The 25,519-nt window shown below is 43.4% G+C and overlaps 1 protein-coding gene across 5 annotated transcripts in view; it reads right to left on the bottom strand.

The window, feature by feature from the left end:
• Positions 1–4,063: 4,063 nt before the first annotated feature.
• Positions 4,064–25,519, bottom strand: part of SIN3A (SIN3 transcription regulator family member A) — a 52,448-nt gene continuing 30,992 nt past the window's right edge. For 4 of the 5 annotated variants that reach the window (XM_066592389.1, XM_066592392.1, XM_066592390.1 and 1 more), the window contains exons 16-21: positions 25,118–25,287; positions 17,921–18,094; positions 17,120–17,212; positions 7,619–7,713; positions 7,114–7,312; positions 4,064–4,902 (exon numbers count right to left, since the gene is read on the bottom strand). In XM_066592389.1, the coding sequence (XP_066448486.1) occupies positions 4,672–4,902; positions 7,114–7,312; positions 7,619–7,713; positions 17,120–17,212; positions 17,921–18,094; positions 25,118–25,287 (962 nt within the window). In that variant the 3' untranslated portion in view covers positions 4,064–4,671. The remainder of the gene's footprint in view (positions 4,903–7,113; positions 7,313–7,618; positions 7,714–17,119; positions 17,213–17,920; positions 18,095–25,117; positions 25,288–25,519) is intronic. The other variant, XM_066592393.1, reaches the window with a different exon arrangement.

Genomic DNA, 25,519 nt, shown 5'->3' with positions numbered 1-25,519 from the left:
GGTTCAACCCTGGAGTGTTTGGCATGCTACCGATATGCAGCTGTCTGTGAGCAGGGGGAGACAGTGTGACTATCACTGTTCTGTCATCTTACAGTTGGAAAGACAGAGGACCATCCCTCTCCATTACCAACTTAAACTGGAGAAGGGATTTAAAAAAAAAAAAAAAAAAAGCCTGTACAGCTATCTAAACTTGAATATAGGGTAAAATGAATATGGAAGCCAGGTCCGTGTCTGCCTCCTACTGGCACTAAGCTAGAATGGATTACATTAGTGACTGCAGGCTGTGTATAGCCTGCACAGGAGGCACCGATTTTTTCTTAGTCTCTCATCGAGTGGCAGCAACCTCGACGCAGGGCCCTTTGTCCTCTAATGATATGGCCAAGAAAAACCTGTTTAAGTTGCACACTCATTTTTATCCCATGAATTAAAGGAGCTGTACCAAAATTGATTTATCACCCAAATGATAAGTCTGATTATGGGGGCCTCATTGCAGAGACGCCGACCAATCTTGAGAACAGGGGTCCCACGTTTCCCTCTTCTCGTCACGGACATGGAGATTGAATGCAGCAGCAGTTGCACATTTGGCGCTTTTCCATTCATTTCAATGAGGCTGACAGAAATAGCCAAGTACATTCGCTTAGCTACCTCCAGCAATCCTATTGAAGATGAATGAAGCAGCACCATCTGCATGAAGATAATTGAAGCAGCGCCATTCTCACTGTGAGCGATGCAGTGAGGATGACGGGGGAACATGTGACACCCATTTTCAGTATCAGTGCGAGTCTGAACAGCAACACCCCTCCCCCCGATCAGACTTTTATCACCTATAGATATAATAAGTATGTGATAAAAATCATTCCTGGTACAACAACTTTAAGGATGCCAATTTGTTGATATTGTAGAGACCTCCTATGTTGTGCATCAATTCCCAAGGAAATCTCTCACCAGGCACTGATAACTTAACACTGAACTGGAGTCTGTATAAATCCATTTTCAATTTACTCCCCTTGGAGGCAGCAATAATTTATACAGTTATCAAAGCAAAGAATGAAGGGGTAAGCCAGGGAATTGCTATGTAAAGCCTGGTTTAGACACAACCATTATCACTCAAAAGAGGTCTTTTGAGTGATAATCGTTGTGTGCCTTTACAGCGCAAAGTGATCGCTCAAACGTTGAGCAAGCACTTTGCACTCCGAGCAGGGGATGCAGAAGACAAGCGGGGCCGCTTGTCTTCTGCATCCAGCTGTTCTCTGCTCGGAGCGCGCAGATGGTATACAGCTGTGCGCTCTGTGCGGAGTATGAAGAACACAGCTGGACCGCTGTGTTCTTCATACCCCGCCTGTTTTCAGGGAGCAGGATACAGCTGAAACAATAGTATTAGGTGTATCGCGCTGTGAATTCCTGATAAGGCTGATCATTGCCTTGCAGCATGCTGAAAAACAATGTTTAGCGACTGCTTAACGAAAACTGCACGAGGTCAATGCAGTTAGAGAACAATTGTGTCTAAATGGGCCTTAAAACAGAAATGGCATTGTGCTACGAGAAAGAACCGCACGGGTCAGAAATGAGTCAGCCGAGTGTTTAAATTGTGCCATATTGAGTATTGCATTGAGTATAAGTTACGGTCACTAGATTACTGGAGATGGGTTGTTGATCTGAGGATTTATTCTAATTGTCAGATTTAGAGTTAGGAAGGAAGTTTTCCCTATGAAGAGTAAAATTGTTTTTTGCCTTCCTCAACATTACCAAATAATAGGTTGAAATGGCTAACCGCATGTTTTTCGAGCCTTGCATGCCAAAAGTCATGGGATAGCGGTATGTAAAGTAATTATGAAATGGCAATACCTCAGGTGATGACTTGGGAGCACCCATGCCTGTAAACGTTGTTAAGTGTTATTTTGTAAGGTTGAAGACTTGGCAGTGTGCTCATTCAAGGCAACGCAAATTTTTAGGGTTTGAAAGAGGCATAATAATGGGTGCCAGATGGATGGGGCATTCCATTTCCAAGGTTAAGCAGGCATTTAACATTCCTCGATCCACAATTTCACAGAAAAACATCATAGAAGACATTACCACCCCCTGTGCCCGGCGATGGGCGCCTAATGTTTACAACCAGCAGCGTCTGGATAGAATGGTCTATATGAACAGACAAGCGACCTCAACAGAAAGCACATACACATTCAATTCAGGAGGCCCCACATGCATATCCTGCAGGTCAGTGCAGTATACATTAGCTCCATGGCAAATGGTAGCAAACCTTCTGATGGGACTTCTGATAACACCACAGCACTGGACACAGCACCTCACCTGGGATCATGAGGTTGCCAACTAGGCCCTAGGATGACTGGCAACATATGACGCGGTCCGATTAATCATGGCACCAATTGTTTCAGACCGATTGTAGGGTGTCTGTGTGAACATAGCCCATGAAGTTATGGACGTCAGTTGTCAACAAGGAGCGGTGAAGGCTGGTGGTGGTTCCATACAGGTGTGGGGTGTGTTCTCATGGCAGGGGTTCGGTCCACTTAAACACATCATTGACCAGTTTCCGCTGTGTCACTGCTTGGTGATAAATTGCAGCTCTTCATAGACGTCATGTACCCTCAACAATGAAGGGATATTCCTCCAGGATAATGCGCCATGCCATCAGGCCCAAGCTGTTCAACATGAGCCCAATCATTAATGGGGATATGGTGGAGAGGTTAATTCGGACCTGAGATCTTGCACCTGCAAAACAGCTTGGGGCTGTGGATTGCTATCCAAACGGCATGGCTCAACGTCCCTCCAAAAGTCTTTCATCTACTTGTGGCATCAATGACACGTTACTGCCCTTTGTTGGAGTTGAGGGGTTCGCACCAGATATCAGCTCCCGTCTAATGACTTTTGGGATGTCAATGTATGTTATTATGTGACTACAATGTTACACTATGTCATAATATGATTTTGATCATTTTTTACCTATACTTACCGCATATAATTGCGATATGAGCTACAGCAAGATGGTAAAACATGACTTGGGTTTGGGCTCCACGGAAACGTGTTCCAATTAAAGGCGCATGGCCACGCACATTTTTTAAAATCATGTATTACGCATGCATTGCGCAACTGCGTGATATGCGGTAAATGGAATCAATGAAAGTCAATAGACTCATTTATCCATGCACATGTGGGTGTAGACACTGCGTGTAAATACACACGCGTAGATTGCAGCATGCTCTAGCTCTCCGAGTACCACACAGCGTGAGCCTTATGCCTTTGCCTAAGCAGCGTATGAAACACTGTCCATGCGCAATTCATTGCAGGGGACACGCAGGGTTTTACAGATACGGCCGTGGAGAGGAAGCCTAAATATGCTGAAAATTTACGCGAAAGAAAATTGCAACTGCCTGCATATGCCGTCCAGTCCTGCGGGTTTTTGTGTGCGTAAAATACGTTGTATATTTATGTGCGCAAAAAAGGAACTTACGCAGAAGGACCCATCGATTTGCTGCGCAGAGAATACGCATATTTCCTGCATATTCCCACAGGCCCATTTGGCATGCAGCGTTCATTTTCGCACGACCCAACGCGTTGGGTCACCTGAACAAAAATAAGCACATGTGAACGAACCCAATGAAGTCAATGGATTCTATTCAGCGCCTAATACATTCATGCGAACGAGTCCTTAAGAATATGGTTTTCATAACTAGAGTTTCTTATCTATGCTCAGGCAGTACAATGAACCCAACCACACATCCCCACCTGCTAGTGATAATGACAGCCTGTGCATCATTTAGGCTATAAAATTAAATGGCGCTCTCTACCGCTCTTGCACGTAGCTTCTGACATCCGATGGCCAATATAAAAACGGCAATACTTCATAATCTGCTTTATATAGACAGGCAAGACAAAAAATAAAAAGGACTCCATAAAAACTTTTAAAAGATATGCAACTTTCTGATGTTTAGTGTTCCTAAGGAAACAAGAGGTCGATTCTATGTTCTTCCCCCTTCTTGTAAGTACAAACCGGTAAGAATAGAAAGCACTCAAATTATTGCTGCGTCTTCTTTCATCAAAAACATAGTCATACCAAACCTTTTCTTTATTTACACAGTGTTTAAAAAAAAATGGGGGCAGAAGAGAGGACAGAAGAGTAAAAGATAAAATATAACACTCACACTGACGAGATACAGCAGAGAGGGGCCGGGGCAGTTTTCGGACAAGTATACTGCAGTTCTATATATATAAACCACACTCTCAATAGACTCCCTTTGGTAGAAACAGTATAAAGGAGGTTGTGGTTTCCAGATGTTCCCCCCATTCACTATGTTACAAAGATAACAGAAGGTTAAACTAAGACAGCGCTCGCTATAAAATAATGGATGGGACCGAAGATGAATGGGAGAACCTTTGTTATCGGTATTTACATACTTGTATTTACATACCACGGGTGAGCGAGTAGGCCTGCAAAGTGGTAGGGGGATTGGCAGGAGATTCTCGGTAACACTAAACCCCCTTCTCTACCAGAGGGGTTTGCAGTAACTCTTCTGGCAACAGAGAGCTTAATTAACCGCCCTCTAAGTGAGGGTAAAAGGTCCACCCATGCGTCTGTAAAAGATCCTGCTGGTTTAGACAAAAGACCTTAAGCTTCAAACAAGTCACTCCAGAAAGGAATAGCTGCGTCTCATCTTTTTAAGGGGTTTTAAAAGCTGGTCCATATTTTACTCGGTATTTGTTTATATCCACAAAATGTAGGGTCTCCGAGTCCCGGGTAGTGGCACAGGGTACCATACCCTCCACCCCCTCTCCCATCAGCCACTTTCTGGTATCTGCTGCCATCTCCCGGCTCACATGTTCCATATTCCACTTGCTCAGCCATGTTTGGAAGCGCTGGTGCAGTCGTTTGCTGACTCGCTCATGGGACTAAAGAAAGAGGGAAAAAAAAGAAAAAGACTTAAGTTTAAAAAAAAAAACAAAAAACAAAAAACAACAACTTTGTCTCAAAACTAAGACATTTTTATTCTTACGTGTCCCAGTAGATCTTACAATCCTGTGTCTGACTATAAGATAACCGGCTCCTCCCACCCACCCCCAATTAGTCCACCTGCAATCACCTGGACACAGAAGGGATCAAAAAGGAAGTGGACTCTTAGGGCTCCCTGCAGGATTTCTACAAGGCTTTTTATTTCAGGGACATGCAGAGACTTTTGCCGACTGACAAACATTGGGGAAACTATTATCTGCGGTTTATTCTTTTCATTGATTTCTAGATACACTGTTCCTTTAAGTTTGCAGTTTTTAAAGGTTTCCAGATGGAATTTTAAGTTCATTGCATGAATTACATACAGGAAGGAACACATATATTCTGCATCAGTAATTGTAAACCAAAACCAAGAAGGGGGAAGAGGTGTAAATCTATACTAGTTATTCTCCGTGTAGGTGCAACGGCTGGTGTTAACTCAAAACTACTGATGCAAAATAAGAGTGGCGTAAGGCTGCTTAAACCTCTCCTTCATTTATGTCCTTTTTTATTAGCTTTATTCCCAAACAGTTTTGGAGACCAGCTATAAGAACAGATCCCACTGACTGCAATGCGATTCCCATTTCTTAATAAATGCATCAGTTTTGGTGCAAAGAGGATCTATATTGAATGCTCAGAAACGCTATCTTTTCTCCGTAGGGAGAGCACCTAGACGGTGAGTGAGGAGACTCAAAAGGGCCATTCATGCTCCTCTGGGTAATATGCAAATAAGGGAGATGGAATACCACCTCCACAGGGCCAACTCCTACTGCACACCGATGAAGGGCAAATACCGTGAAACAGCTTTCTCTGCATGGAGTCTGGCTTTGCTTTCAATTCCTGGTCATTGTTACAAGGCTTGTATAGAGTCTAGTTTTGATTTGAAGGAATGCTGCCTTCCAATAAGTGGCGCTATGGAGGTATTATTCCATCCTCCTTATTTGCATATTACCCAGAGGAGGATAAATGGCCTCTTGAGTTTCCTCACTCACTGTCTAGGTGCTCTCCCTAAGGAGAAAAGATAGTGTTCCTGACCCCCATCTAAGGCCTCTCACTAGCAAAGCCAGAATCCTACTACACACTGATGAGGGACAAACACCCCGAAACAACTGTCTGAGCATGGAGTCTGGCTTTGCTTTCAATTCCTGGTCATTGTTACAAGGCTTGTATAAAGAGTCTAGCTTTGATTTGAAGGAATGCTGCCTTCCAATGGGTGGTGATGCAGAGGTATTGTTCCATCTCCCTTATTAACATTTAATGCTAAAATGCGGCATTACGGTCATGTGAAATTGGCCCACGATGCTCTGTATAATATATAGGACCAGTTCACTTCTCCGTCACATGGTTCCGCTGCGATTGCCGAAAATGGCATCCAGATAGAAAACTGGATAGAACCAGAAGCTTCTATCACTGAAATGAAGTCCAACATGGTCTCCTTTGCAGTGGAGCTCCTTTGGTTTCTGGCATTTGTGCAGTTTTTGACGATCCAGGTACAGCCTGGGGATGGAGATCTAAAAAGGCCCTTACATGGAAAAGACCATTTAACTTCAGAGGATGCCAGCTGAGTATTCTTCTCTGTATAAAACAGCATATTACATCTAGAGAAATCCCTACTTCTAGTAGACAAAATGGCATCGCCTTTCTACCCCCCCTCCCTCCAAAAAAAAAAAAAGTGCCGTTTGGCTAATAGGATTGCTGCATTCACACCCCACAAGGGCAGCGATTCACAGATGGCTGTGTATGTACATACACAAGGAAGCCAGTCAATCACCATCATGGGTGCAAGGGCAGCAGGGGGTGCGCCCCCTCATGAATACACAGCTCATAATGATAAATTTATTGTATTCCGGCAGTGATTCTATTATGTTGCCCCATCAGCTGAAAGATCAACTTCAGGCATTTTGGAAGCAAAAGCCATCAAACATATCAAAAGAACAGAAAAGGACTTGCTTCTTAATCCGTCCAGATAAGCCCTCTACTCGCTCTATAATGGGGCTTTCCTATCAAACAGATAGGATTTTGCTCTAGATCTCATGCCCCCCTTACACAGGACGATTCTCGTTTGCCCGAGCGAACAAGCCATATTGTCCTGACCCATTATAACGCCTACACACCTGCTGTGCCCTCAATAAGGCGGTACGACGGTACATGTAGTCCTCAGATTTGATGACATATACCATCTTGTAAGAGTTCAGCTTGAATTTGCATTGCAGCTTGTCCAGACTCTCTAGATTCTCCAGCGTCCGCTTTCCATTCCCTTCCTTCTCCTGTTGTTCGCGGCCTCGCTGGCACTTCCGGATTCTCCGCAGGTTCCTGTATAACAATAAAGGACTGATAACGTTGACATAAGTTTACATGTTCAAGCTTTTAAATTCTCTTTTGATCTGCGAGGGGGAAAAAAATACCCCCTAAAGTTTGGTGAAAAGAATTCATACAAGATGAAGCTCAAGAGTGGAGTGGTCAGACTAAATGTGAAGATAAGAATACTGGAATAGCTTCCCAACAGAGGTGGTAGAGACTAACACAAGGAAAAAACCCTACAGGAAAAAAGGCAAAATGTGGTTATTGACTTAAACCAGGGATAGTGTCGTTGGCACAGGTATCAGATGATGAGCTCACCTGGGTAAGAAAACAGGTTTCTGTGCGAGATGCTCTCTCAGCTCTGGGGAAGTAGAGTCACAGTTCATGTATCTTTCCACATAGTCCGACCAGCGCTTAAAGAAAGAAGACAATTTGTGCAGAATTAGTCCCAGAGCCCAGAATGCCAAGACCCACAACAGGCAAGCAGACAATAAGAGAAGAACTGCACAGCGGAGCAGCAGCAAGAAGACCAAGACGCTTACACCTAGGCTCGCTTCAGACTTTGCATATGCTCTAGTTTTCACGTTGTGTTTTATTGCAGCTTGAAAACCGCAGCATCCAGATTAATGTTTTATGTACAGCAGAGTATCCCATCTTCTTGCATTTATGACAAAAAAAATTGCAACCCCGTTTGTGGCAAAACTGTATGTACCAACACGTTTCTTTGCTGTGGATTTGGTCCCAAAAACACAATATTTGAACTGGACCTTCTGCACACTGCAACAAGTCAGATCATGTCAATAAATACACAATAGGCCCATGACTTGCACAAAGTCCAGTCTAACATATGAGCAATATAGGCACATTTTTGCACACGTCACGGGCCTATTGAGTGTTTATAGACAAGATCTGACAGCATTATAAGGCTCTAGGAGACTGATGGCTCATGCCGTTTGACTTGCGGTAGACCAAGGTGTAAAGGTTCCCTTATAGGTCACATGATCTTGACCTCAGGAGCACCAAGTTTATGACACCCTGCTGCTCGGAAGACATCTGGGATGAGAAAAACATACCAAAATAATCTTCTCACTCGGGCTCTTTCCCAGGATAGGGTGTGCTTTAATACCAAATAATCTATTAGTGATGCAGTTACTTCTTACCCATGAAGATTTACTGGCTCCATGGTAGCCATCATTAAGTAGCATGGGGCTATCCGGCTATCTCCGATACACCACATGCTCGGTTGTCTCTAGTCAAAATACTAATGAGCACCTGTCTAAGTGACTGAGTGAGTTACATGTGATGATGTCATCGTCATGTGAACAGTCACTGAGGCTCTGAGCTTCGTCCCTGATCACATGACAGTGATGTCATCACAGGTCCTAACATGCAAAGCCTGAAGGCATCCGTGTGCTTACAGGACCTGTGATGCCACAGTCATGTGATCAGGGGCGGCGCTCAAAGCCACGGTGAGTGATCACATGTCCTGTAAGCACAAGGCCCGTGACCACCCTTAATCCCTTTCACCATTACATTAGTAAGTGGCACCACCAGAAACGCTGGTACTAGTCATACACTATCCCCTTTGCATAGTTAATTATGGAAGCTTCATCAGTTACAGTTCTGGTAAATACCATAGCAAGAATTTTAGTTTAGTTCGTAACAAACAGTAATCAGAGTTTTTCAGGATTCAAAAAAAAAAAAAAGTGTCACACTTTATTCAACATCTCCCCATCCAGCCCTGGAGCCCTACACCCTGCTGCATGGAACACAGAACAAGATGGCTGCAGTCAAGTATCTGCTCAGCTAGTTACAGTGATTCTGCCAGACTGCTGGGGCCTATGACTGGATGAGCTGTCAGATCATCCACCATGAACGGCACACAAACCCGCAGCTGTTTCTTCCGAGCTTGGTGCAGCAGGACCCGTGGCTCCAGCGTGGTACGAGTAACCACTGGAGGTATGGAGTAAGACTTTACAGCTGTGGAAGGTCGTGAATAATAGAACACTTTAATGCTTCATTAAAAGGGTTTTCTGGAATTGAAAAAAAAAAGGGGGTTGCCTCAAAAAGATTACATCACATGTATATCATAGGAGGGGTCTTTTGCTCAGACCTGTTTTGGTTGAAACGCGTTCTTTGGTTACTCTGATGTTTTAGGCACAATTCTGGAAGACTTTCTTCACGTGAAGCTGGATTTTTTTCCTCTTATTCTTCTGCTTATACGAAGTAGTTTATTTTTTGCAATCAGTTTCCCTACTGGACTTCATACCATAAATAAGGACAATTGTGTGAAGTTTAGAGTTGTTTAGACCTTTATCTTGGATATCAATTGCTTACCATTCTGCACATGAAGTGGGAAATTAACCTGAGCACATCGTAAAATATCAGAAGACGCCATCTGTGGGGATCAGGGAGCCTGATGTCCAGCAGAATGTTGAAAAATGATGGGGTGATAAGTATTAAGAGCCCCAAAACACAAATTTTTATAACGAAAATGCACTAAAGTAAATGGGCTTAAAAACAAAATGCGTTGTCAGACTCTGCACAAATATTAAGCGGATCTCCTCACTGCCACTGAATGAGGTAATCTTACAAGAGAAGACGGCCGGTGAGTTGCTTCTGCAGACATCTGCATCTTGTGCATTCATTCAGAAAGAAGCCTCGTCTGTTGGCTGCCCACCATCTATACAGCTAGGCAGAGGACCCTGTCAAGCCTCCAATTCTGACTTGGGGGTGGAGAGGTGTATAGGGGACTCTCTTAGCATCCTATTGATGCTCTCAGCGTTTCCAAACTCCAGTCCTCAGGGACCACCAACAGGTCATGTTTTCAGGATATCCTATGGTAAGAACACCCGGGGCAATGTCTGAGGCACCGACAATAATTACATCACCTGTGCATCACTGAGGAAATCCTGAAAACATGACCTGTTGGGGGTCCCCGAGGAGTGGAGTTGGGAATCACTAGCTAGCCTGAGGTACACCCATCTGATAACAGATGCATTGTAAAGAGCAGGAGTAAGAGGAGAGGTGTGCTCAAGGCACAAGCATACCAACCTCAGAGCAACTGACTCAGTGGTAGACTAAGCTGCAGACTGGGTTAAAATAAATGAATATTTTTTGTTACTATAAAAGTGCGTTAAACATTAAAAGAATGTATTTTTATGAAGGACAGAATCCCTGGGCTTACTAAATGTTCCAATATATGAGGGCTGATTGAAAACTACTTAGACTGTATGTCCGGGTGGTGGATCAGGCGTTTGTGGACCTCATATACGGTGTGTGAGCCGGCAGCTGGCCAGCCATACTCTTCAGCATTTAGCGAAAACACTTCATAAATGCCATCATGGCAGATGACGTAAACCTCTATAAAAGAGCCGTTGCAAGAAGACACAAGGTGACCTTACATGCACTTTCTGCTCTCACTTTGTTGCTATGTGTTGAGCTCATTTGAGATGCAAAAAATAAAAATAAAAAATTCTAAAATCTGAGACCGCTGCTGTACTTTTAGAGAAATGTCCACTTCATCCTCTGGTGGCTCGTACAGAGTGCTTCACTCGCTGGGATAGAAGACTGGAGTATGCCTGCCAACTGCGGGTTCAGTGCTGCCAGATCTACTAGCTGGAACAATACGGGCAGTTCACAATCAGCCCTGGCACTAATATTAATGTATAAGCCAATCTAGTGCAAAAGACTGGAAAAAGTACTATGCAGGTCTGTACATCTAAACCAAAAGCCTCTATTGTTTGGGTCACAGCCTGCATTCATTGGGCAGGAAACAAATAATCTGACTTTTTTTATACTATATTTTAGGAATCAGTATTTTAGAGAAGTTGAAAGGGAATTCCAGAGGTTTAAAAAAATATAAATAAAAATCCATTAACCCCTTTGCATCCACTATCTGTATATGTGCATCTATCCATCTATAGATATCTCCTAATCATTGACGCACTATGCAGCTAGGCCGTGTATGTATGTATGTATGTATATATATGTATATATATATATATATATATATATATATATATATCATTCTCTATCTATAATCTATATCTATACACTTATCTATATCTCCTAATCGTTGATGCACTGTGCAGCTAGGCCGTATATATACACATGTCCTCCACTTTAGTAGCGAATCTCTCCGTAACGTGCTCTGGCGGTAAAGAGATTGTAAAGAGTGGGCCGGCACTTTGCCAGTTCAACCACAAGTGACAGGGAGTTGTAATGATCAGCTCCCGCCAATGAAAGGGATAAAACAGCGGTCAAAGGGAGACACATTACCAGGTAATGACGGGGGATGCCAAAAAAAGAAAAACGGGGACCTCTGTTCCCAGGTATTCCACTGATGATAGCTTAATCCAAGCACACATTTTTGGTAGTTCTACACAGGAGTATGAGAATTATTTTGTATAACGTTTGTAGCACTGCTAGGCTGGGGCCACAAATATCCAAATAGGACATTGTTCACACTTGTCAACTTGGTTGCAGAATTTCCTGCAACTGAGAACCTGTCCCATACATCTGGATGCAATCCACAGTACTGCAGTTTTCTTCACCTCCAGATAAATGTACATATATAAGTGTGGATATTAAAAATATCTTTCTCTAATGCAGATAATATAGTGTGTGTCAGATAGAGTACACCAGGCACTATAGAAACACTGACATCTATAGGAATTCCACCGTGTCCATTAAGGGCTCCTTCATATGGTCTAATTTTTTGGTATTTAAAAACACTTAAACCCCACCCCCGATGCATTTTAAATGCCCACACTGTTTTATGTAGCGATTTTAGTGGCATTCTCCAGAGTCTCTCTTTTCAGGTGACTTGAGAATATCCCTCATGTACACACTTTACTCTTCGTGTGTACACGAGGGATATGATTATTTCTGGTCATTATATAACTTTTATCCTGCATGTATCACCAATATCCCCTCTGCAGCCTCCATCTCTAATTCTCTGTGTTCCCTGGGCTGATGGATGGAGTTTAGTTGCCATGTCATCTCCCATACACTGCACACATGAGAAAGCAAGGTATCTTCTCCATCTCTCTTTAGTACACCCTTATAAGTAACAGCATCATGGAGGGCATTACTACAGCAGTACTGAGCAGTGTAGATGTTATTTTGGTAGCTGAGATACAGTGAACCACTATTTGTTGCAGCAGCAAGTCTGTAAGTCACTACGATTCTCTCCACCTCATTCAGGCCCCTCCTAACACCCTCTATAGACTTCTATAGTCTGCATGAGTCATCTCCTTCACTTTCTATTATCCATCTTGTCATCTCTGCTACTAGAGATGTGCATTGCTTGCCAACAAGCAGTGGACAGAAAATTAGAAGGAAGTCAGAACCTTAGTAGTCAGCACTTTATAAAAAGATTTTTCAGCAGAAAAATATCATTTAAGGTAAATAAAGTGATTCACATTTTTGCTAGTTATCACATAAGCACAAGTTTCTTGAAAGTTCAGTGATTATTTAAGTTCAATACTAATAAAAAAAAACCTTTTTTGGGCATATTTTCAACTGTAAGATTCCAATTTCCTCTCAATTATGCATCACGCTCCCCACATATTAAGGAGACCCTGACACAGATAGCGGGATTTTATTGGGTCACAGACAAATCTGCATCTGAATGTTGCACTTCTCAAAGCCATTATTCACAGCAGGGTTAGTATCACAGATCTTCTAGCCTTGCTATGAACTATGATGCCTTGTGAGACTTTTGGAGTGATCCAATAAAATCCTACTTTTAAGAGACTCCATTTACCAAATCCTTCTCCACTTTGCTTTATTAGTTTAGACTTGTACTAATCCTGAATACCACGCCACACGTAGGCTCCCTTTAAAGTTCAGCAGCTTTCGCCATTGTGAATGGCTCGGCTTGAAGATACTATCCAAACTGCAGATGGAATGTTCTAGAATAGGAGGAGCTGAGCAGATTAACCATTTAGTGAAGCGCCAATTTAATGCCCTAAGGGCTAACAAATTTTTCAGTTTTTTTTTTGGGAACCAAGTTGTATTCTTTAATGTCGTGATATTTGCATACATATAATTACAAAAAGGAAGTACCCAAAAGAAACAGGACCCTTCTTCAGGTAGGTGGGGCATTATTAGTACCAGCTTCGGTTGATAGTTGAATGTCCGCAGAACCCATCTGAGCGCTATGCCAGCCGACGAGGTTATGGAAGGTTGCATTTATCTTTTTTCCCAACAAGTTGTTCAGTTTTTCGCCTATTTTGTGATGTCTTAGTCATGTGAACAACATGTAGCTGCGAAATTTTGTTTCCTCTTCCACTGCTCAAAGCACTCGTACAAAAAAAAAGGCACAAGAAGCGAGTTCGGGGGGGCAAGTGTGTCCTGCTGTTTTTCATCAAAAATTGCTTAGCACTGAGCGCTGTGTGGGCAAACAAGAGACTGACTGGTTCTTCCATCATGACAGCGCCCGGCCCACATAGCGCGTTATAAAAAAATTTAATTAAATTCCATTTATTCTTACAGCATTCAGAATAAATAATGTGATAAAATGCTCTGGGCCAGCACCATTACAGGGATACCAAGTTTAGGCTGCTCCCACCCCTGTGCTAGGGCCAAGTTCAGGGTGTCTGTCTCTCCTCTCGGTTTTTGGAGGAAAAAAACTGATTCCCCCCCTCCCCCTCCCACATTTTATTTCAGTTTTTTTTGCTCCATAGATTGCAATGGGGTTTCAAATAAACAGAAAGCAACTGGAAAGGCTTTCATTCTTTAGGTTTCTGTTATTTGGACAGGAAAATAGTGCAAGTCTGCAGCGTTATTTTTCTGTCAAGCAGAAACAAAACTGAGGCAACAGGGGTAGGGGGCAGATCAGTTTTTCCCCCCACTTTGCTCCGTTTTTGGAGGAGAGGTACAGAGAGACGGAAACCCTAACCGGAGCCCGAACACAGGTGTGAGCAGTTTCTGCTTATTTTGCAGTTTCTCTACATTAAAACCTCAATTTTAAAGACTTGTTTTTGTGTCACCACATTCCCAGAGTTATATTGCTTTTGTTCTTCCATCAAAGGAGCTCTATGAGGACTTGCTTTTTGCGGGATGACCTACAAGTCTTCATTTATTTAAATGAGGGGCTGAGGGGCGACCTAATAACTATGTATACCTATTAGAGATGAGCGAACTTACTAGTTTAGGGCGTTTTTGCACTCGAGCACCGCTTTTTACGAGTAACCGACTACTCGGATGAAAAGATTCGGGGGGGGGGGGGGTAGCAGTGGAAACAGGGGGGAGCTCTCCCCCCCCTCCCCTCTGCTATCCCCCACTCCACCACGCCGCCCCCCGAATCTTTTCGCCCGAGTAGTCGGTTACTCGGAAAAAGCGGTGCTCGAGTGCAAAAACGCCCTAAACGAGTACGTTCGCTCATCCCTAATAACTATGTATAAATATGTCAGGGGACAATGCAGAGATCTCTGCCATCATCGGTTTATACCCAGGACTGTGACAAGCGGGCGCCCTCTATGTCTAGAGGAAAGAAGGTTTCTATACAGACGTCGGAGGTTCTTTAAGAGCAATGAGACTATGGAACGCTAGTGGTGATGGCGAAGATGCTAAGAGTACAAGAGGGGCCCGGACACCATTTTTTCGAGTGTAATATTATATGTTAGTCACTAATTACTCAGAAGGGTTGTTGATCCTGAGATTATTCTGATTGACAGAGTTGGGAAGGCTTTTTTCCCCTAAAATTTGGAAAATTGGCTTCTCCCTAAATGGGGTTTTTGCCTTCCTCTTGGGTGGTAATAGGCTGAACATGTGTCTTTTTTAGCCTTACACGCTAGGTTACGTTATTGTTTTTGTCTAGACAAGATTAATAAAATCTGCAATTCCAGCTTGGTTTCTCATTCTTATGGTGTTCACTGTAGAGTACAAATATGTTAAATTAATTCTGCGAGTCACTACGATTACATGAACACCAAACATATCGCTTGTGAAAAAGTAGCAAGAGTTGTCGTTTTTTTAATGTATTTTTTGCATCATTGCATTCAAAGACCCCCAACATTTTTTTCCTGTCAACAGTGCTGTTTGAGTTTTTGTATTTCACTCTCCTTATGGGACAAAATGTACTTTCAATTGGTACCATTTGGTGATCCATATTACTTTTTGATCACTTTTTTGTGAGGCAAGATGAACAAAATTAGCCATTTTCACCATGTTTATTTGCTTTTCTTTCCTCGGCGTGCTCCATAAAGGGTTAAAAATTGTACCACCTTATTTCTGTGGATCATTCCGAACACTGCGATACCAGCTTTCTGAGGATTTTTTAAAACACACACAGATATATATATATTTTTTTAAATATAATAAAAGGGGGAATGTAGGGTTTAGAAATTTTAAAGGTTTATATTTTTGAGCCTGATAGGCCTCTGGAGATGGCAGGCTTGTAGGCCATCTTCCAAACCTCCAGGTGCCACTGACACCCATAGTGACCCCATTATCACATCGCAGGGGTCTGATGGGTGACAGAGCTTCCGTCCCGTCAGCCTTTTACATGTCACGGTTGCATTCACCCTGGCATGTAAAGGGTTACACAGCAGGGAACAGAGGTTCCTCCCGCTGTTAAAACAGGTGCCAGCCACAGGGGGCCCATCCCGGTATTCTGATGCAGACTGCTGTGAAGAAAGGGGAAGGGGTAAGGCATATAGGTGGTCACTAAGGGCTTAATATACAATTTTGTGGGAAAAGATTCAGTATAACTTGTATTTTATGTGTTTATTTCTCTAATCATTCAGCGCTTAGAAGTCCAGTGGGTGGAGCTATCAGTAATTGATCGGTGTAGGACTATGCATACAGAAACAGCTGTCAATCGCTGATAGGACCGCCCACTGGACCACTAAACTCAGAATAAGCAGAGATTTAAGTGAATAAAACACAAGTTCTACTGACACTTTTCCCACAAAATTCTAATCAGTCTGCTCATCTCCTCCTGCTCTATAGCATGCTGTCTGCAGAATAGAATTCATTTTCCATGTGAACGGTTCCCTTTACAACAATGTATAGTTCACTGGAAATATGCACTTAGAGGATTCAGCATTATAACTGAGAAAAGTCCAATAAACTATCCCAATGGCAACCCGCCAAGTTGTGCAAGCAGCCTGTTACTTCAGAACAGTACATGATAGAGAACGCAACGTATTTACAAAGTTATCAGCTGGTTATGTAGATTCTGTCTATATATAAACCTTAATATGATCATTGGAGTTAAGTATTAAGACCACCTGACGATAACTGACAAAGGCCATTGAACATTGGGGGTGTTAACGATATTAGAAGAACAGGCCTTTACTGAGAAGTGTTAAGCTCTTCTTTAAAAACTGTAGCATAGAGGTTAGTGATTCAGGAAGAAAGTGAAGATGTAGAATGGCATCCTGATGAGAGTCAATGGGAAAAGGAGAGCAGGGGAAAAAAAAAAAAAAAAACAGAACAAATCACTAAGTCACCCTGGATCGTTAAAACAAGTTTATTATATTACAATTTGATTCTAGTTCCAAAACATTTTACATATTTTGGAATTTTAAGAATTCTCTGGATTCTGTAACAAACCACAGATTGGTAACATTCTGTACACATAAAATATTTTATATATTAATATATATTTATATTATAATCAGATCGGACACACTGCAGGTTTTGTTTGACCGGGGTGGGCTGTGATTTGATCTCAGAAGACGGTTTTCTAGGTGTTCTCACACATCCCCACTCCCCCCATGACCCTTTCCCCAATAGGCCCTGGAGGTCGGGGTCCTGCCTATGGTGGCGGTAACCGAGAGCCCCTCAGGAACGAGTAGGGCTTACCTCGGTCTCCGCTGGGTCATCTGAGTTTTCTTCCTCAGTGTCCAGCAGTTCAATTGTTAATTGGACCTGTCCACAACTCTGGGAGAACATCAACTGTACAAAAAAGAGGAAAAAGACACAAAAAGTGAAAGGATCAGACATTTTCTGAATTAAAAGTTTAGTCATAATTCTACTAACGTTCAGATTTATAAATCTCCTTTATATATCACCATTATTAAAAAGGGAAAAAAAGGGCACAAAGTAGTATAAATTTTAGCGCACAAACATCCGCCTACATCTAAACAGTCACCCATCAGAGTTTCAAAGTAAGGTGCTGCCTTGGGGGACTGGTTACTGAGGACTGTCATTTTAGCATTAGAGGCCAGTATAAGAAACAATATATTTTCTCCTGTGCTGGCTGTCCACGGGCGTAGCATTTTTCCACAGCGGGAGAACCCTAAAATCACGATTTTTATATGCGAGAGAAAAATTGCTGCGATTTTCCGCTCGTGTACATCAGGCTGCCCTTTCCATAATTATTCTATGAAACGCGTTCATGGCGTTCCCCCCCGTGCAGATTATTGCCGTGGGTAACGCAGTGAACTATCACCCATGGACAGCCGGCCTTAAGGAGAGCACCTAAACGTGAGTGAGGAGACTTAAAAGGCCATTTACGCTCCTCTTAGTAATATGCAAATAAGGGAGATGGAACAATACCTCTGCAGCGCCATCTATTGGAAGGCAGCAATACCTAAAGTCACTGTTAGACTCTTTATACAAGCAGCAGGGAACCTTCTTATCACAGAGTAACATGTAACTCACCTTGAAGCAGTTCTCATCAGCCATCAGCTGTTCAGCCTTTCGCTGGTAGTTGGCCTCACCCATTGTGCGGGATGTTTGGGTGGCCAGCAGACCCCCTGTAGCATTGCAGCCGCTCTCTGAGAGGTAGAGATCAGTCACTTGCACACAGATTTCATCACTGACTATGTGCTGGAGCTACAGGTATAAGAAAGAGGAGAAAGAAGAAAATCAGTTCTATTCAACAGAAACTAGACCAGCAGGACAATAACCCCCATGTACAGGGACAGTGCCGTCATAATGGAAAGTGGGGAACGTTAGTTCAGACCACACAGAGTTATCAAAACTGTCAATCCACAAATCAATTTTTTACCATTTCCCAGTATACTGTCACAAGGAAAATACTTCACCACTTTATGGCAGCTCTTACATACTGTGCCAGTCAAGTTTGGACACCTGACTAAATTTTGGTTTCTCTCCGTTCAGAGACATTTTGGGATAAAGACTTAAGGCCCATTTACACGCAAAGACAATCTTTCAAAGGATTGAAACATTGACAGTTCTAGCGATAGTTTTGCATAAACTGCTAATGGACACTAATGTCCATTAACAGTTTATTACCTTCATTTGCGTGTTCATGAGCCTCCAGCAGCTGTTTGCAAATCCCAGCATGTGGTCTGGACTTTGCACTGGGCTGCATTGTCTTCGCATGGGCTTCAGCTGAATACAATAATCAGCTGCTCCTGTGGAGAACACAGCCTGTGGTCAACCAAGTGCTGAAATGCGCTAAGTGTGCGACTTGTGGCTGATCAACCACACCAAAGTGCCCAAACTTTATAAATGTTATCTGAACATTTTATACACTATCTTTTTGTATGGAAGAAGAGAGTTGACCGAGTTACACCATTGGGAGAGCGTTGCAGGTTGTCTGTCCATTCAACGCACTGCCACAGCCTTACAGGCCAAAAAACACCACCTCACTTGCAGATATGGAATATGCCGCTGCTCTTCATCCAATACGCTTAGTAAACATTCAGCGGGGTTTGGTGGGAAGTCGTACCCCCAGCAGTTGTCCCAGGAGGTTTGTTACTTTCATCCAGAAAGAGTATACCATCGGGCAGCTCCACATCAAATGGTTAACGTTAGCATTGGGTGTCTGACAGCAATGACATTGTGCGTTAGGGGTTCTATTCATCTTAATGAGTATGCTTGGTGTGAGATAACATTGATATACCATGTGTAGTTGGATCAATGTATTATTAAGCTGCTGGCGAGACCAAAGTGTAGGAGGACATTGCGGTACTCCACTCCTCTTCAGACAGCAAGGATCATTTCTCGCTATTTTCCAAAAATACCCAGCTCTACATGCGCAGTTTTAGCTTGCTATATATATATATATATATATATATATAAAGATCAGTGAGATTAAACCTCTAGGGCCTGGCGTACGCAAAACTCCTATTAAGGGGTAGGTGGAAAGAGACTGATGTGGCTCTGGGATCTGAGCGTTGAGCGCATGTCTGCGTTGTAAGTGTCTATAAAAGCTGGTTCCAGAGATCTGGTAAAGGCTGTTGCAGTTGTTCAGATCACATTTTTAATGTATGTCTGTTATATAAATGTATGTCTGTTATATAAATTAGGCACATGAAAAAACATACAAATATAAGCAGTTTTAGGCATACGTGAGTTTTAAGCCTATACAAAGTCAAACATTTGTCCATTTTTACATAAAAACTGGATACTTTGTTTTAAAAAAAAAAAAAATCCAAGTTTTATTTTTAGACAGGAGAACAAAATAAGACTTTTAAACTTATCGTAAAATCTTTTTCTTGTCTCGTTCATTTGGGGGGGGGGGGGGGGGGGAGACAGCCTAGGATCATGGCTATAGTTACTGCCACTAGGAGGCAGACACAGCAAAAAAAGCCTTAGCAACTCCTACCAGTTATACCCCTCCTGCAGGCACCAAGCTAACCAGTTTGTATGCAAGCAGTAGGAGAAGCAAATCAGATAGAAATAGGTTAAAAGAAATGCTTAAAGTGAAACCATAAACATGAAGCAATGAAACAAGAGTTTACAACCATGTGCAACTCCAGGGAGGAGGCTTCAACAACAATGTGAGTATGGTAAGACGGTTTGGGAGGCTGCTATGTTCCCCAATGAATCAGATGAGAAAGCGATTTTATGGTAAAGTTCAAAAATCCTATTTTCTCATCCGCTGCATTGGAGGACACAGCCTAAGACTATAGGACGACTGCAGAGCAGTCACTCAGGGGTGGGAAAGAGAAGATCGAGAAACATGCAGTCTGCTTATGGACATCAGCAAAACGTTTCAACCGAGAGAGGCGTCAGCAGAAGTGAAAAAGTGTGCCCTCAAAATTTAGGAAAGGTGTGCAAAAAGCTCATGTTGCAGCCTTACAGGTCACACCTGCACAGCGGAGGCACCGTTAAGGTCCGCCCAAGAGGCGCCCACTGCCCGAGTAGAGTGTGTAGTAACACGAAAAAGGGGCTTCCCTGCTCTTGGCACAATAGGTCTCCACCACTGCTGACCTGGATCCATCATGAGAGGCCGAATTTGTAGGCCGCCAGTCCGCATCTCGAACCGCCTGGAATGACAAAAGAATCAGAGCACCTGAAGGAGAATGTATATTTTCAAGGTTCAAATAGTCTAATTTAGGCTTCCCTTGGATGGGTGGCGGAGGGACAGAAGGAAGGCAAAATGATGGCCTCATTAATGTGGAAAGCCAACTCCCCCTCACACAAAAAAGAAGGGGCGGAATGGAGGTTTGGCAGACAAAGCTGTGAGCTCAGAAACCCAGCGGATGAAAGTGATCGCAAGGCTTTCTTACTGGACAACAGACTAGCCAGGATGATGCGCAAGGGGGTGCGCCTGTAACACATCCAATACCAGATTAAGGTCTCACGGCTGGACTTGAAGGATCAGGGTCGGGAACTGCAGGAAGGCTGTGGTTTCAAAGAGGGTCTGTGAATTTGATTTTGTGAGGATTTCTTTTAAGCCAAGAACCTGAGGCTAGAGTGACTAAAGGAACAAAATCTGAGGCCATTTCTTCCGTACCAATCTTGCACGGCTGGCTTTATGCTGTGGAAAATGCAAACTCTTCTGCCCTGCAGCCTCAGAAATAATATTGTGGAGTTTGGTGCCAAAAGGATGCGAACCGAAAAAGAAAAAAAAAAAAACACAAGTTAATGACTGCTTAGGAGGTGGCATTGGCAGCACAAGATTTAAGTCATAGTGTGTGACACAAGGTTATCGAAGCAGCTGATACGCGAGCCAATAGTCTGGCCGTATTTAGAGAGGCTTCGCAAAAGTTCCTGCTTGACCTATCTGCTGGGCAATGTCAGCTATTAGCCCATTCAGTAATGGCAAAAACAGGCCAGTGCCGAATCTACAGCCTCAAAGAAACCTTTGACAAAGGATTCTATTTTTTTCTCCCGTACATTCGTAAAGAACGAAGCATTAGCCATAAGCATGATGATAGGTTTGGACAAACAGGACGCTCTAGGTTCCACTACTGGTGAAGACGACCATTTCTTCACCAAATCCTTTGTAAAGGAGTACAGTATGTCCAAATGCTTAAGCTTGGTAAAACGTTTTGCAGAGAAGGTTCCATCCCCTGGCTAAAAAGGTCTTCAAATTCTGTATGGAAAGGCATTTCAGGTGCCAAGACAACCGATTACGTGGATGCAGTTGGCAGCTGATCCTTCACCTGAAGGGTCTTTTCACTGCCACCATTAGGCAATCGACCAGGGAGGAGAGCTTAGAGGACTTTTCCTCATCCAGGTCAGAGTCCAAATGAGACTTGAAAAGTTCACCATTGGAGCGACTTTAATCTCTGAAAGAAAGCTCAGAATGGGCCTCTCAGGAACTGGGAGAGGATGCTGATGCTGGAAGGATGCCTCAAGCGATGAGGCCTAGCAAGTTTCGAGATCTACCACGTGGAGGGTCGTGTGAGGCAAAATCATCATCAGACACACTTGATGGCAGTTGAGTGGTCCAGCCTGTAAAGGACAGCGATGAATGCTTTGATAAGGTCTGATACAGCTCGAAAAATGGAGAGCCAATTCCAGTTCTGCAGATTAGGAGGTTGGACAGCAGGAGTGCCTGCAGACAATTCACCAGCCACCCACCTCAGTTAAAGACCGGTGGGGCGTAACAGCTCTGACTGTACACACTGAAATTTGGTACTACAGTTAGCACAAGTAAAAGGTGTTGCTTTGGCTGAACTCTATATGGGTTCGTTGGCCCTGGTGCCAAGTACTGCGCATTAGTGTGCTGAGCGCCCTTATATGTGCCTGCTGTTATGGGTGCTGCAGGAGCAGCAAAGGAAGAGCGGAGCTCGCTGCCAGGCAGCACGTACCCGGACCTGGGCTGCTGTGGAAGTGGAGCTGAAATGCTGAAGGCACACTAGTGGTCCCAGCAGCAGCAGAGAGCAATGTGCAGACAAGACCTGAGGGCGGGTTCTGTAGCAGAAGAGGCCGGGAGCCAATGAGAAGAGGGGATCCTCGTGCCAAGAAGGAAACTGTAGGAAGGCCAGGAAGCCCATTCCCCCCCCCCCCCCCCCCCGCACCCGAAGCCCCCATTGGACCACAAGGGCAAAGAGCCTGTCCTCACCAGAAGTGCCCCACAGTAGGCTGCTGCCAGGGCCTAAATTTTACAGCCTGGAGGCTAGTAAGCCACGGCTGAAAAAGGCAACTCCCAAGCACCTGAAAGCTCCTCACTTCCCGCAGTTTCAGCAACAAAGTGACGTAAGAGAGTGGGGTCCGCACTGCCCCCTGGGACTAATCACCCACCGCCCGCATGGGCATGGCGGTGGCCAGTGAAGAAGCCACGCTACCGGCGTAGAGAATTGAAAAATAGTGCAGGGGCCATTACAACCCCCCATTCAGAGCGGCTAGCAGCGGTCCACTCCCCCACGAACAGGCACTAAGCAGTAGTCCTGCTGGGGCCCCAGAGGAAGGGAAAAGGGGGACAAGGTACCCCTACCTACCAGAGTCATGCTGTTGGGGAAGGAAGAAGTCATGGATAGCACTTTGGTGGACTTCGCGACAGAGGGTTGGGAAAACAGGATACTTACCCGGGTGGAGAGAAATACTAACCTTTCCCTGCGAAAGTAGTACAGTTCCCGGTTTCCAGCAATGTACCCACCACTGCTCGCCTGCCTTTGAGAAGGGAGGGCGTGCTCCGATGTGGGGCTGATTATGAGCGGCAGATCAGGGTCAACCCAATGTTGACCGAACCTCCTTGCCTTCTGAGTGTAGGACTGTCAGACGTTAAATCCACTGTGTTCGCCCTCCTCCGTGAGGTAAGCAGGGAAACAGTCCAAGAAGAAATAAAGTCATTTGATGGACTCAAGGGATATTGTGTGCTGCTTTATTCAAAACACATAGTGCCATAAAATCAGTACATGAGCTTGGAGAACGCGTTTCGGACTACATACGAGTCCTTGTTCACCTGGGCCGGTTGATTGGACTCGGGAGGTGTTGCTGCGGTGGTGGTGGAGTGCAGTTCCCCTAACAGGTGAGCGTCTCTTTATACATTTTTCTATGTGATATAAGCAGGGAAGGCCTAGTGCCAGCCCTGAAGGCCCAGAGTCAGGAAAACTGAAGAAGACCGATGAAAGAAGAGGTCTGCCTCCTATAGACAAAACTGAAACTGGTTACCTTGGTGCCTGCAGGAGGGTATAGTTGTTAGGAGGAACTAACACTTTTTTGCTTAGTGTCCGCCTCCCTGTGGCAGAAGCTATATCCATGGTGCTAGGTTTGGCCCCCACAATGCAACAAAAGAAACGTATTAAGTACAGCCGTACACATCTATACTGTAAAAAATAAAATATATATTTTTTTTAATGGGACAGAAAAGCATGACGTACTATATGTGATTTTTCTGTCCTACAGGAAAAAAAACCTGTAAGGAAGGTCAAACTTAGTAGAAAGTATGCACTTTTAAACTAGGCGTTTGACCAAATTATTATCTTTAGGTACATCAAGCAAGGTTTTAAAACCACTTTTTACATTGAAACACATTCACTCTACGAATGGCTACAAAGTGATCTGAACAGCCCCTACAACACCGGGAAGTATTTGTTCAGACAAATTTTAATATTACAGTTGACATCTGTGTGTAAATACCTACATTTTCTAAATTTTCCTTTTAATGCTATTTTCCAGTATTCTTTTATAGAGTACCTGCACGTTCACCTTTGGGGCGCTTCTGCTCCGTCAGACTTTTTTCCTTATGGCAGCTGAAGACGGCCCCATATAGCACTATACTTCTAACTTCTAAAACTGTAAAGGCAGGTGCTCTAAGGGCGTTTTCACACAGACATAATATTCCACCATAGAGAAGTCAGCACCAAGCTTCGTATGTTTAACATTTGCAAATCGGCAGCAATTCCATTGTAACGCAAAAGCGGCAAGTTAGACATGTGGATTTTGGCGCGGATTTTTCCACAGTGTTGAAATATTCCACCATGTGTGAAAACACCCTATGCACATATCCCATAAAATTTTTTAGGGCACCTGCCTGAAGAGGCATTTTAGCTGATATCGGTTCCAAACAAGGGGATGGTGTGACGTTTCTCATCTTCCCTTGCCCTCAAAAGCAGTGGAGCAAAAAAAAAAACGCTATCAATTTTAAATCCATACCCTGCAGTTTTCATATCTACCACTAGATGTCAAAATATTAGAAACATAGTTGTGAAAAGTTACGCTGGGACTTCCTGGCCAAGAATTCTACGGTCAATTCTCTAATCATAGTAAGCGAACTTTCTTAGTGTCCAATCACATTAGAAAAAAGTAGGTTGATGGTTGAACAAAACAATTGTCTGGTACGTAGACGCAGCCATACACATTTTAGTCCATATTGGCTGGTAAAGTTGTTTGAACGGGCCATAAATGTTCAATGACAGCGGGTCACAGATCAATGATCTTCCTGAGAACGTTTGTTTATGAACTATCTTTTGTCGAAAGGAGAAACATTGCTGAAAACAAAAAGCTTTTTTGCCGGACTACTGAAAGAAATTTATTCAAGCACGGTCAACCCATTTCCAGTTGATGAGTCATCGCTGAAATGATCTGTGGTTGTTAAATTAAACGATTATTTTTGTTGAAATCTTCCATTTCCATCAACTGTAGTCTAATGCCTATGAGCACCTGAAGTGAAGCACGAACCAGTTGCGGAAATGTGACTGTGTTACAACTCACCTGCCTGACTATGCTCTGTATCAGCTTGTCCATAGTAAAAGCAATAAAGGCATGGATGGTGAACATCTCCCGCAGGGAGTCTTCATACTGGTTCGAATCCATATTCCCGTCCAGCAGGTTACGGACCATGTCTAGGAATGCCGGATAATAATCCACAGCCTCTATATCCACTGTAATACAGGAAAAACACACATAAGTGCATGCTCATGAGAACCACCATTACACATGAGCACAATATTCAAGTTTCTCAAAAAGTTAGACAAAAACAAACATTTTGATAATCGTAGCTTTTTAACATGAAGGTCTTCATTTTTTACACTTGTTTTTAAACACAGAAGAAAGTGGGAAAGACTTCGTATAGACAAAAAAAGTCAATTCCAGTGCCCCCTTAGGCTACACTTA

The sequence above is a fragment of the Eleutherodactylus coqui genome, chromosome 2 (genome assembly GCF_035609145.1).
Source record: "Eleutherodactylus coqui strain aEleCoq1 chromosome 2, aEleCoq1.hap1, whole genome shotgun sequence".
NCBI lineage: Eukaryota > Metazoa > Chordata > Amphibia > Anura > Eleutherodactylidae > Eleutherodactylus > Eleutherodactylus coqui.
The sequence above is the reverse complement of the archived record's forward strand: the minus strand, read 5'-3'. Positions and strand labels throughout refer to the sequence as shown.